We start from the raw sequence: 11546 nt of genomic DNA, 5'->3' as shown, positions 1-11546 counted from the left end.
AAAAAGCTGCTTCTTTAGCTATAGCGGCCCCTTCTGCTGCCATTTCAACTACCATAGTGACAATTTCAGCGCTTTGCAGTGTGGGATACAGTCAGCGAGGTAGACTGATCCAATGCATACTGAAGATTTTTGTTAAACTTTCGGCATACTGCACATTTTGCTTTTGTTTGCACACTGCATACTACATTTTTGCCACATCAGGACGTACTGCTTGTATAGTATGGCATTTCAAACACAGCCGATGTCTTTGTTCAGCAAGGAGCTGAGACGCTAGGAGGAGTCACCTGTGTGACTCAGGTGAAACAGGTGTGTCTGATGGATAGGTGGGGGGTGATAAAGCACAGCTGTAATTCAGTCACATAAATGAGATTTATTTAAAACATTTTATACAGAGATTTAAAGATTTATATGTTTTGACATCATGAAAGTTCAACACCTGTACAGGTAAGTCAGACTGTGCCCTGACAAGGTCAAAGGTCAGTCCACTTAACTATTAAATTATTGTTAGCAACTTGTTCACAAAAAGACAATAGTGGAAAAAAAGACTGTACAGGTACAGGAGTAGAGAATTCAGAAGGCTCCACCTCCGGCCTAGACCTGTCCTGTGATTGGGTCGTGAAGGTGGGCGTGTCACAATCTGCTTCCTGTTTCCATATTAGTCAAACGGCCAATCAATTCTCTCTCTCCCGTCACTCTGAATTTTTGGAGTTGAAAATCTTAGCCAGCAGTGATACGTTTGACTGGCTCTTCTGCTGAAGGAGGTGGGCCTTGTCCAGGTGCTTCTGGGTAACAAAGTCCTTCTTCTTCTTCTTCTTCATCTGGATCTCGTCCTCTGTCTGACGCTGCGTAAAGTCCCACATCTTGTCGTCCACCTGACAACAACAAATAAAGTTTTACAGTAACTGTCACTGTGACTTTACCAGAAGGGCAGGTATCCTGAATTTCCCCCCGTGAAATGTAGTATTTCTGATTCTGATATATTCAGGTGAGTTTACCTGTTGTCCATCTCTCCGCCTCTTCCTCCTCATGTTGTCCAGATGAGCACTCCGCTCCACATTGTTCAGGTAGAAGTTTGTCTCCCGCTTCGCCTGAGACACTTCAGTCCTGAGTCTCTGCTGCAAAACTGTCTGCTCGTACGCCAAACGCTCGCTCAGGTGAGTCCACTGGAACCTGTGCAGGTACTAAGGGCGGGCAGACAGACAGACAGGTGAAAGACAGACAGGTGAGTCCACTGGAACCTGTGCAAGTACTACAGGCAGACAGACAGGTAAGTCCACTGGAACCTGTGCAGGTACTACAGGCAGACAAACAGGGCTGTGATATCACAGGTGTTACTTTGATGTGAAAGGTTTGGCAGTAATGTTGCAGGGCGGACTCACCTTGATGGACCACAGGTCGGACGTGAAGCGTTGGCGTTTCCTGGTTCCCATCGGCGTGTTGTGCAAAGATGCTGCAACTTTCTTGGCGACTCGTTTGTCGGTAAACTCCACCCACCCTTCAGTGAAGTCACACCTCCTCAACCCCGACCTCCTCTTCCTCTTCCTCACCTGCCCGTCTGAGGACAGAGGAGACAAGTGGAGAAAGGGAAACATGGACAGAGTAAACAACACATTGTTTATAAACTTATCCTGGTTCAGTGTGTAGGTTGATCCCAGACTTTTCACGAGAAGAGCCTCCTTTATGAAACAGTCTGGTGTTTGGTCAGTGTGTATAAGTACTGCAATAGTATTTACATGTATCTGTATATGTGCGTACTCGTACATTATGTGCAATATGTGCGTACTACCTTCAGGTTGAAGGAATATGCGTCCGATTTCTCCATACACCGACAGCAGGTTCCTCAGGTGTTTGGGGCGGAGCCTCGGAGGAATGTGACCCAGGTAGATGATACCAGGAACATACTTCCTGACTGAAGAGGAAGTGTCTTGAACACCTCTCTTTTTAGGGCTCTCTTTCATCCTGGCAGTGTCATGACCACAATCGACATCTTCATCATCTCCACCTTGGTCTTTCTGTTCTTCATCTTCATCACCCCCTCTCTCTGCACCAGCTGTTGTTGTCTCTTCCACCTCCTCCTCCCCTCTCTGAGCTGTAGTCTTCCTCTCCTCCTCCTCTTCCTGTCTTCTCTCCATCCTCTGCAGATCACTACAAACAGAAACATGAATAGATTCATGCTGAGGAAGAAAAGAGTTTTTCACACATGAACTCACGCTGTGTGAATGTTCCAGACTGTTAACTGCTGCATTCACAGATTTTTACTAGAAAGCTGAGGGTTTAATGTGTGTGTGTGTGTGTGTGTGTGTGTGTGTGTGTGTGTGTTTGTGTGTTCTTTACTCTGAGCCTACGCGAGAATCTCTGCAGGTTTGACAGTTTCAAAATCTTGATCTGGTTAAAGTTCTTTTATCGATTCTATCCGATTATTAATCAGTAAACGATCAATCAATAATCAGGTCTAGTCAATGAACTGTTTGTGTGGTATGTGAACACACTCACACATCACTCTCACTGTACACACACTCAAAAACAAACAGCAGCTCGAAAGAGGAAACATAATTAAATGTCTTTGTACAGACAGAATCACTTCCGGATCTCTTTCTTTCACATTAAAACGTTTCAAATTAAAACTTACCTCCAGTTTTACTTGAAAATCTTCATCAGCACAAATTAAAACAACGACGCTGCTCTCGTTCTCGTGCGTAAGTTCTGTCGCGTCTTAATGACGTCAGGAGCTAACATCCTGGCTGCGCCTTCAAAGTACGACTTGTCCGCCACATCAGAAAAAAAAACAGATTTAATTGAAGCGCTGTCAGCAGGGACATTTTCAAATTCAAATTTAAACTTATTCTTTTAATTAAGTGTGAGGTTTTTAACGATTGGCTTTGTATAAAGAGCATTAGGTTTCAGCAAGGTTGAAAAGTCAAACCGGAAGTATACTTGATTTTTCAACGTGTTTAACGCTGAGCAGAGATGAAAGGCATGCTGGGATACCTGTCATGGCGGGATGTTTTGAAGTGAAGCTAACGTTAGCAGTAAGCAGTAAAGATGCAGAGACCAGTGTCCAGTCTGCCTCTGAATCCCTTTGTGAAAGTTAAACTGGTCAGCGCTGGTTTCCGGTTCACCGCAGACCTGCTGCACCTCAAACCGCCACAACTCAGCACAGGTAACACACAGATAACACACCTTCACCAAACTCCGTTCAAAAAAACTCCAATTTAAAGGTGATGGCTAATCACTGAACTAAATGCAAAATGTCTTTCTAGTCATCGTTATAATAACACTAATGTAAAATACTATTATTGTGTATTTTCAACATTACTTTCCACTGTCTGCACCAAACGCTATTGGTAGTTTAATGTTTTATGTGCTGACATTAACAACATTTCGAACAGACGGAAAATGATCTGCTATGAATCATTGGTGTTCTGATTCTGTTATTTAAGTAAAACAAAAAGCCTCAAAATAACATGTTTTAATATCAGAAACAGAAATCTGTCTAGAATAGCTGTAATTAAGATAATTGGATTATTGTTGAACATAAACATTTGGTGGTAAAACATTGTGGACATCTGTTATTATCTATTTAATGTTGCAATGTTCATGTGGACACAGAATGGCTCTTAAAGGGATAGTTTGGATTTTTGGACACAAAGTTGTATAAAATACTTGCTAGTAGAGTAGTGGATGCAAAGCTATTAGGTTACTCACTGAGTCCCTTGGTCGGAGTTCTGAATTCTGGCCGGTTCCAAACGTTTTACCCTACAAAAACACACAGGCAATGGTGATCCATTTTCAACATAAAAACACTGTCCTAGGATTTCATATACTGCGTCTTTTTTTGGCACTATTTTCTTATCTGACAAATCCAGTATTACTCCACCCGCGGCAGGCCGGTCTCTCGGCTGACCTGATCCATCAGCCGTTTAGCCTTTATCATTACTCTATTTTGTGCCTCCTCGTCTCCTTGGTCCTCGGTCCCCCTGGCTGTGACCCGGAAATTGATGTCAGCACGCCATCTTGAAGGATGTCTCAATTCATAAAATGCATCTCGAGGAGAGAGGATCGAGGATCGGGGAGGCTTGCCGGAGGAGCTATGAGCGAGTATACACCAGTGTATCCTTTGCGGAGGTCTTTTCGGCACCCTTGACGTATTTAGAGGCGTGAAACACAGCTGGAATATAGAAACCACGGCGGGAGCAGGACGACTCAAATGTATGTGTTGTTTTTGTATTCATAAGTTGTAGGGATGTGCACTGCAACCAGTTAACCATTAACCGTCACTTAACAATTTTAATTGGTTAATTTAAACGGTTAAATAAAAGTTTGTCTTTTTTAATATATAAACATATAAACAAACATTTACGCACAAGGCACAGCAGGGGCCCGTTTCAGAAAGCGGGTTTAGTTTAACCCTGAAATTAGGGAACCTCAGGTTTGCCGTTTCAGAAAGAGAGGTAACTTCAGCTCTGAGTTGGTTACTATGGTAACTGTGTCTGTGAACATCACCTGGTCGGGAGCAGGTTTTCTTCAGGAGACTCAGAGTTTGGCTCTGTCTCCTCCCTCTAGAATATAAAACCCTCATTCACGTCCTCATTCATTCAGCCTGTGTCACGTGTGTTTGAGCTGTTAGTCTCTGTGCTGCTCTTACTACGCAAAAGTCTTTTATAATTAAATAATCAAAAGACAAATCTGTGTCAAAGTCATCATTTGTAGATTTTCCACCACCACTGCCGAGAGCACTCAGATAAGACAAATGATCATTTATTTGGTCCTCATCATTTCTGACAAGTATAAAAGCAGCCGTTACTTTTTGAAATTTATATATACATAATGGCATAATGTGTGTGCACACATGTGTTCTGTATTCTAATAAAACAGTAACAGTGTTTCCTCTCTGTAACCTGTTACCTGTGTAACAAACACCTGCACATGAAGAACAGGCTGCAATCTGTGTTCCTGCTGCACTATGAACATTATTGATTAGGCTCAAAGTTTCAGGATAAATAGAAATCACGTCCCGCTGATCAAACCCGACCTCACTGATGATCACGCTCACACGTTGTGTTACCTGCTGACAGAGAGACTCTCCTGCTCCCTCTGAATTCATTCATTCATGTGTAATAAAAGTTAGCAGGGGAATAACTGATTATGACGAGAGGTATTTGTTTCTATTCAATTTAATAGAAATGAATCTGTTTTTGCTTCTTTTGATTTTTAGATGATTTTTACTCAGATGTTGACTCAGAAAACAAATCAAATCTTCAGTTATTCACTGCATTTTATATATTTTACGACAAGTTATGATCAATATTTCGTTCTAAACGATCTCAGCTTGTCAAATACCAACTCATTATACCGACGTTGTTTATAGTCGGTTTCAAGGCGCCCTGTAAAGTCTGTTTTAAGGTCAGCTTCTTCCTCTCTGCAATATGAAACTCCGGTGATGTTGTGAAGTTTCACATCAGTCCGATCTGCTGCAGCGTCCAATCACTAACTGATCTGTAATAAGGGGGCGTGTCGGCCAGTAAAAGACTTCTGTGGAGGCTGCTCTCGTGTATCCTCGCTTATCGCTCCTCGGAACTCCCTCCTCTCTCCTCACTCCTCGCTCCTCGCTCCTCCAAGCAGCGATAAGAGCTTTGAGACGATCCTCAATACGGCGGCTCCGGAACTACACTGCACAAAAATTTAAACGCAACACTTTTGTTTTTGCTCCTATTTTTCATGAGCTGAACTCAAAGATCTCGAAGACTTTTTCTATGTACACAAAAGGCCCATTTCTCTCTAATATTGTTTACAAATTTGTCTAAATCTGTGTTAGTGAGCACTTCTCCTTTGCCGAGATAATCCATCCACCTCACAGGTGTGGCATTTCAAGATGCTGATTAGACAGCATGATTATTTCACAGGTGTGCCTTAGGCTGGCCACAATAAAAGGCCACTCTAAAATGTGCAGTTTTACTGTATTGGGGGGGTCCGGGGGGGTCAGAAAACCAGTCAGTATCTGGTGTGACCACCATTTGCCTCACACAGTGCATCACATCTCCTTCACATAGAGTTGATCAGGTTGTTGATTGTGGCCTGTGGGATGTTGGTCCACTCCTCTTCAATGGCTGCCAAGCTGCTGGATGTTGGCAGGAACTGGAACACGCTGTCGTACACGCCGATCCAGAGCATCCCAAACACGCTCAGTGGATGACATGTCCGGTGAGTTTGCTGGCCATGCAAGAACTGTGTGCCCTGTACAGTGAAAACCGGGATTCATCCGTGAAGAGAACACCTCTCCAAAGTGCCAGACGCCATCGAATGTGAGCATTCGCCCACTCAAGTCGGTTACGACAACGAACTGCAGTCAGGTCGAGACCCCGATGAGGACGACAAGCATGCAGATGAGCTTCCCTGAGACGGTTTCTGACAGTTTGTGCAGAAATTCTTTGGTAATGCAAACCGATTGTTGCAGCAGCTGTCTGGGTGGCTGGTCTCAGACGATCTTAGAGGTGAAGGTGCTGGATGTGGAGGTCCTGGGCTGGTTACACATGGTCTGCGGTTGTGAGGCCGGTTGGATGTACTGCCAAATTCTCTGAAACGCCTTTGGAGACGGCTTATGGAAGAGAAATGAACATTTAATTCACGGGCAACAGCTTTGGTGGACATTCCTGCAGTCAGCATGCCGACTGCACGCTCCCTCAAAACTTGCGACATCTGAGGCATTGTGCTGTGTGATAAAACTGCACATTTTAGAGTGGCCTTTTATTGTGGCCAGCCTAAGGCACACCTGTGCAATAATCATGCTGTTCGATCAGCATCTTGATATGCCACACCTGTGAGGTGGATGGATTATCTCGGCAAAGGAGGAGTGCTCACTAACACAGATTTAAAGAGAAATCGGCCTTTTGTGTTCATAGAAAAAGTCTTCGATCTTTGAGTTCAGCTCATGAAGAATGGGAGCAAAAACGAAAGTGTTGCGTTTATACTTTTGTTCAGTGTACTTCCGGTTCGAGCGAGGAGCAAGGATATATCAAATAAGAGATATGAGAAGCAGCTGTTAAATGTCTGTTGCCCCGACTCCTCTCTCCTCTTTCCTCTTCCTCGCCTCCTCCGCTCGCATCTCTGGTGGGAGGGACTAAGACCCGAGGAGAGGAGTCGAGGAAAGCACTCGAGGAGGTACAGAGGAAAATGGATCACCATTGCCTGCGTGTTGTTTTCATAGTGTAAAACTTTTTGGTTTTTATGACCCTGGCATCTCGCCGGAACTACTTATTCAACATTTGGAACCGGCCAGAACCCCGATCCCGGGACTGGGTGAGTAAGCTAATAGCTTTGCATCCACTATACGACTACCAAGTATTTCATACAACTTAGTGTCCAAAAATCAGTTTTCAACATTTCTGTACTCAGGAGTGAGCAAAGAGGCGGCTTTTAACAAAAGTTTAATTCACCTTAAACATGAATGTGTTTAATCTAGGGCTGCAACAAACAACTATTTTGATAATCGACTAATCTGTCTATTATTTCTACGATTAGTCGTATTAATCGGATTAAAAGAAAAAAAGCTTAATTTTAGTATTAACGTTATATTCAAAACAAATATATATATATATATATATATATATATATTATATATAAACTTGTTTTCTTGTACAATGCAATGTTAATATATCAATTATGTAACTCAATTAATATCTTGTTGATTTACTGAGTAATTTCACATGTAAAAGTAAAGTACAGACAGACCACTACCATAAAACAGGACATGGGGATGCAGCCGTGAGCTGAGTGTAACAGGGAAATGTAACTAACCAATTTATTTAATCAGACACTGCTCAAGTTTCTGTTGTGAATAAAAGAAAGATTCACTTTAGTCTGTCTCTGACTAACGGCATGAAGTATTCAAAAACTCCGTAACGTCATGTTACACTCCAGTGTCTGTCCGACCGAACTTCAGCTTATCCGCGATAGTTTAGTGACACACGATTACAAGTTAATTTAAACACAACGTGACGGACAGAAATACTCTCCGCCAGTTTTCTCTCCATGTTGTGATGTTTAATGAAGCCGGGCATTAGCTTTATCAAGGGCTAGCGTTAAATTAGCTTGACCAGTGGCGTTAACTCATTAACAGCTTTACTACCACGGTATACTGTCCTCCGCTGCTTCACCAGCGGCCCGGCTATGGGCCCATCACAGAGAGGAGAGGAAACAGGCGGAGTTTCAGTCCGTTACGTTTGTTTTTAAATGAACGTTAGAAACCGTAATCTTGCGTTTGTCCGTGTAAACGGACACTAATCTACCGGAGGCGGACACATCGTCAGCACTGCACAACAAACGGAAAGTCATCATTGAAAAATAATCATGTTATCATCATCATGTTAATAATAATGTTTATCTCAGAGAAGAGCGGAGACGGTGTAACTTCCTGTAATTCACCACGTGATCTACACACGCCGCGGCATTTGCTGGCTGCCCCCAGTGACGTTTTCACAGCGCATGCTGTGCATGTTTACAGAGACCCAACTAGTCGATGATGAAATTCATTGCCAACATTTTTAATCATCGATTTAATCAATTAGTTGTTGCAGCCCTAGTTTAATCTAAAACCTGTTTCTGAATCTAAAATCCTCAGAGAGCTTTAATAAATTGATTTAATGTCCTCCCTGCACTTGACAGGATCATCATGTTTGATTACTTCTGGGTTAGGGTTACGTGACGTCTCTGCATCACTTGATGTGTTTCTGCTACAGGGGCCAGTCTGTCCCAGCAGGAGGCGCTGGAGGTGCTGCAGGCTGTGAGGGGAGCAGGTGAAGGAGCAGTTTCTCTCACAGCTCTGGAGCTTCTGCAGAAGGAGGAGGAGGAGCTGAGGAGCATCGTCACCTTCTCCTCACAGCTTGACGCCGCACTCGGAGGAGGGCTTCCTGTTGGGAAAACCACCGAGATCTGTGGAGCTCCAGGAGTTGGAAAAACACAGCTTTGGTCAGACAGGCGTGCACCCACACACGCACACACACACACACACACACACAGTTATACACGCAAACACACTTTCGTGATTTCCCTTTAGTTAGTTCCCTGACTGGCTCATGTGATCTCCTGCTCCCATGAGGCTAACTGTGAGGGTAATTGTCAGGCTACCCGTCAGGCTAGCTTTAGCTGTTTGTCAAATAATGTTGTCGGCATAAACAGACTAATAAAGTTCCTCCGGAAATAAACATTTTTTTATTTCGATTCAAAGAGAAAATAAATAAATTAAAGATCAAATCATCACTGATGATAATAAATTAAGATAAGATAATACAGTACTTCATTGATCCCCAGAGGGAAAATTCAGTTGTTGATAATAATATGTATAATAATATATATAATAATATTTGTTACTTACAGCATAGTGTTTGTGTCAGTTACGTTTTTGATGACATCATTGCAGCCTGCAGCTGGCCGTGGACGTTCAGATCCCTTCCTGTTTCGGGGGGGTCGGAGGTCAGGTGGTCTTCATCGACACTGAGGGCAGCTTCCTGCTTCAGAGAGTTGTCGACATTGCCGCCGCCGCAGTCCAACACTGCTCCTTATTGGTTGAAGACGACGAACAACGAGTTGCTATGACAACCCTCAGCGTTGAAAGTATCCTGTCCAACATTTTCCTGGTAACCAATAGCAGCCGTCATCCCACTCTGAGGGGTTCTTTTCAATCCAGTGATATGTCTCCTCGCGTCTTAGCTCCTCCCAGCGAGGAATTGAAAGAGAGATGCGAGGAAGAGACGCAAGGACTGAGGAGGGGAATCAGCCAAATGAGAAATTCTTGGGTCAATAGCAACACCGTTAGGCGACCTATCTTACTGATGACATGCTGCTCAGCTGTATCAGCTGTCGGACCAATCTTTAAGAGTGTTTACAGAGCCGCTTCTTGAAATATCTTTGACAGACGGGTAGAAAAGTCTAACAAATAAAAAAACCTTTCTTTGAGATGTGTAAATTGTTTAACCTGGCCAAATGTAAGTGTTAACATTTCTGTTAATTATTTGAATCATTAAATTTTCCTTTAAATCGTCTTTATGTACAGATCAATGTTATGATTACTGAGGCTTTTTTATTTATTTTTATTTACGTTAATCGGCTCAGAGCTGCAACTTTATTGATTTCATTGTAAAGTAAATGATAAATAAAAAGATAACAGGCCTACATCTGCTTTGTGTGGTGCCACAACACTTTGTAATGTAATTATCCTGTTTCTAGTAATGTAGTTGTAATGTGGGTCAATACATCTGTGTGGACTTCCACACCAATTATGTCACACCTTTGGTTAAAACACTTCTGCGTAGGATCCACCTGTCTATCCTCACTCGGAGCTCCTCCTGGAGCCTCCTCTCTCCCCGATCCTCGTCTCCTCCATTGGAAGTTCCTCCATCAGGGTGGAGGAGGAAGGATTTCCAGTTCAGTCGAGGAGAGAGGTCGTGAGGATGTGCAAATGAATGTAATGAGAAGCACCCACAAAGTAAAGAACTTAAACAGGAAGTTAGAGAAGTCAGGTGATCAATCAGTTAAGAACACCTGCAGCAGGTGATGTCAGATCGTCATGGTGACGGCTGTTACTGTTAAGTCATCAGTAATAATGATTGTGATTGGCCTTCTGTCCCGTAGGTGCGTTGCCATGACTACGTGGAGCTGCTGGCTGAGCTCCACCTGCTGCCTGACTTTCTGTCCGAACATCAAAGGGTCCGCCTCCTGGTGATTGACAGTGTGGCATTTCCCTTCCGGCAGCACTTTGACGAGCTGTCGCAGAGGACGCGCCTCCTCAACGGCATCGCCCAGCAGCTCATCGGCATGGCAACCAGCCACAACATGGCCGTGGTGGTGACCAACCAGATGACAACACGCCTGCAGGGTAGCCAATCACAGCTTGTCCCCGCCCTTGGGGAGAGCTGGGGCCACGCCCCAACCATCAGGCTCCTCCTACACTGGGCAGGGCCAAGACGGCTGGCGGCCATCTTTAAATCTCCTGGTCACATGGACTCCACCGTCCAATACCAGATCACCTCTGAGGGCTTCAGAGATGCCAACCAATCAGAACTGCCGCAGCGCATACCGCCTTGAACACACAGTGACCAATCAGCTGCCAGCGTGGTAGAAAGCAGCTCCTGATTGAGAGTCTGTCAGCCAATCAGAGGCTGAGCTGAGTTTGTTTAATAAATAAATACTTTTTCTGGATTTTCTTCTTCAAGTTCAACTTTTATTTTTTTATTTAAACTTTAAAAAGTGACGAAACTTTTATTTTGAAAAACAGTTGATGAGGTCAATTATTATTTAATTCTTCATTTATCTGTCCAATAAATTAACTTTGAAGTTTAGTAAGAGTCAGTATAGAGCTCAACCTGTGGGAATCACCACCCAATGACCAATCAGGTCTCTTGATTCAGGAGCTCTGTGAGCGGATTGTGAAAGGGGGCAGGGAGAGAAAGAACGGTAAAACACTTCCTGTTTACCGTCTGATTTTCTGAAGTATATTGATGAAAGATGTTCATCGAGCTTCACTGATAAACATCAACAACAGAGACTGATCA

General features: G+C 43.5%; 2 protein-coding genes across 2 annotated transcripts; one reads left to right on the top strand and one right to left on the bottom strand.

Annotated features, from left to right (window-relative positions):
* Positions 1-339: 339 nt before the first annotated feature.
* abt1 (activator of basal transcription 1) lies at positions 340-2717 on the bottom strand. Its single transcript, XM_069680732.1, has 5 exons — positions 2630-2717; positions 1787-2145; positions 1380-1555; positions 996-1181; positions 340-872 (listed from the first exon to the last, which is right to left on the bottom strand). Exons 2-5 carry the CDS (start codon positions 2130-2132, stop codon positions 690-692), a joined length of 891 nt encoding a protein of 296 aa, XP_069536833.1. The 5' UTR covers positions 2133-2145; positions 2630-2717; the 3' UTR covers positions 340-689.
* Positions 2718-2999: 282 nt separating this feature from the next.
* On the top strand, positions 3000-11183 carry rad51c (RAD51 paralog C). The gene is made up of 4 exons (XM_069680731.1): positions 3000-3160; positions 8736-8964; positions 9416-9632; positions 10627-11183. Exons 1-4 carry the CDS (start codon positions 3043-3045, stop codon positions 11077-11079), a joined length of 1017 nt encoding a protein of 338 aa, XP_069536832.1. The 5' UTR covers positions 3000-3042; the 3' UTR covers positions 11080-11183.
* The last annotated feature ends 363 nt before the right edge of the window (positions 11184-11546 follow it).

This window comes from Semicossyphus pulcher, unplaced genomic scaffold (assembly GCF_022749685.1).
Source record: "Semicossyphus pulcher isolate SPU_LCO1_2020_fin unplaced genomic scaffold, fSemPul1.0.p SCAF_40, whole genome shotgun sequence".
Classification (NCBI taxonomy): Eukaryota; Metazoa; Chordata; class Actinopteri; order Labriformes; family Labridae; genus Semicossyphus; species Semicossyphus pulcher.
Note: the sequence above shows the minus strand (reverse complement) of the source record. Positions and strands in the feature narration are given on the sequence as shown.

Coding starts and splice junctions, on each gene's coding strand:
- abt1 (XM_069680732.1), bottom strand. CDS start 2,132: ATGGAGAGAAGACAGGAAGAGGAGGAGGAGAGGAAGACTACAGCTCAG. Junction 1,556..1,786: donor CATATTCCTTCAACCTGAAG/GTAGTACGCACA, acceptor CTCTGTCCTCAG/ACGGGCAGGTGAGGAAGAGG. Junction 1,182..1,379: donor CCGACCTGTGGTCCATCAAG/GTGAGTCCGCCC, acceptor GCCCGCCCTTAG/TACCTGCACAGGTTCCAGTG.
- rad51c (XM_069680731.1), top strand. CDS start 3,043: ATGCAGAGACCAGTGTCCAGTCTGCCTCTGAATCCCTTTGTGAAAGTT. Junction 8,965..9,415: donor GTTGGAAAAACACAGCTTTG/GTCAGACAGGCG, acceptor ACATCATTGCAG/CCTGCAGCTGGCCGTGGACG. Junction 9,633..10,626: donor TCCTGTCCAACATTTTCCTG/GTAACCAATAGC, acceptor TCTGTCCCGTAG/GTGCGTTGCCATGACTACGT.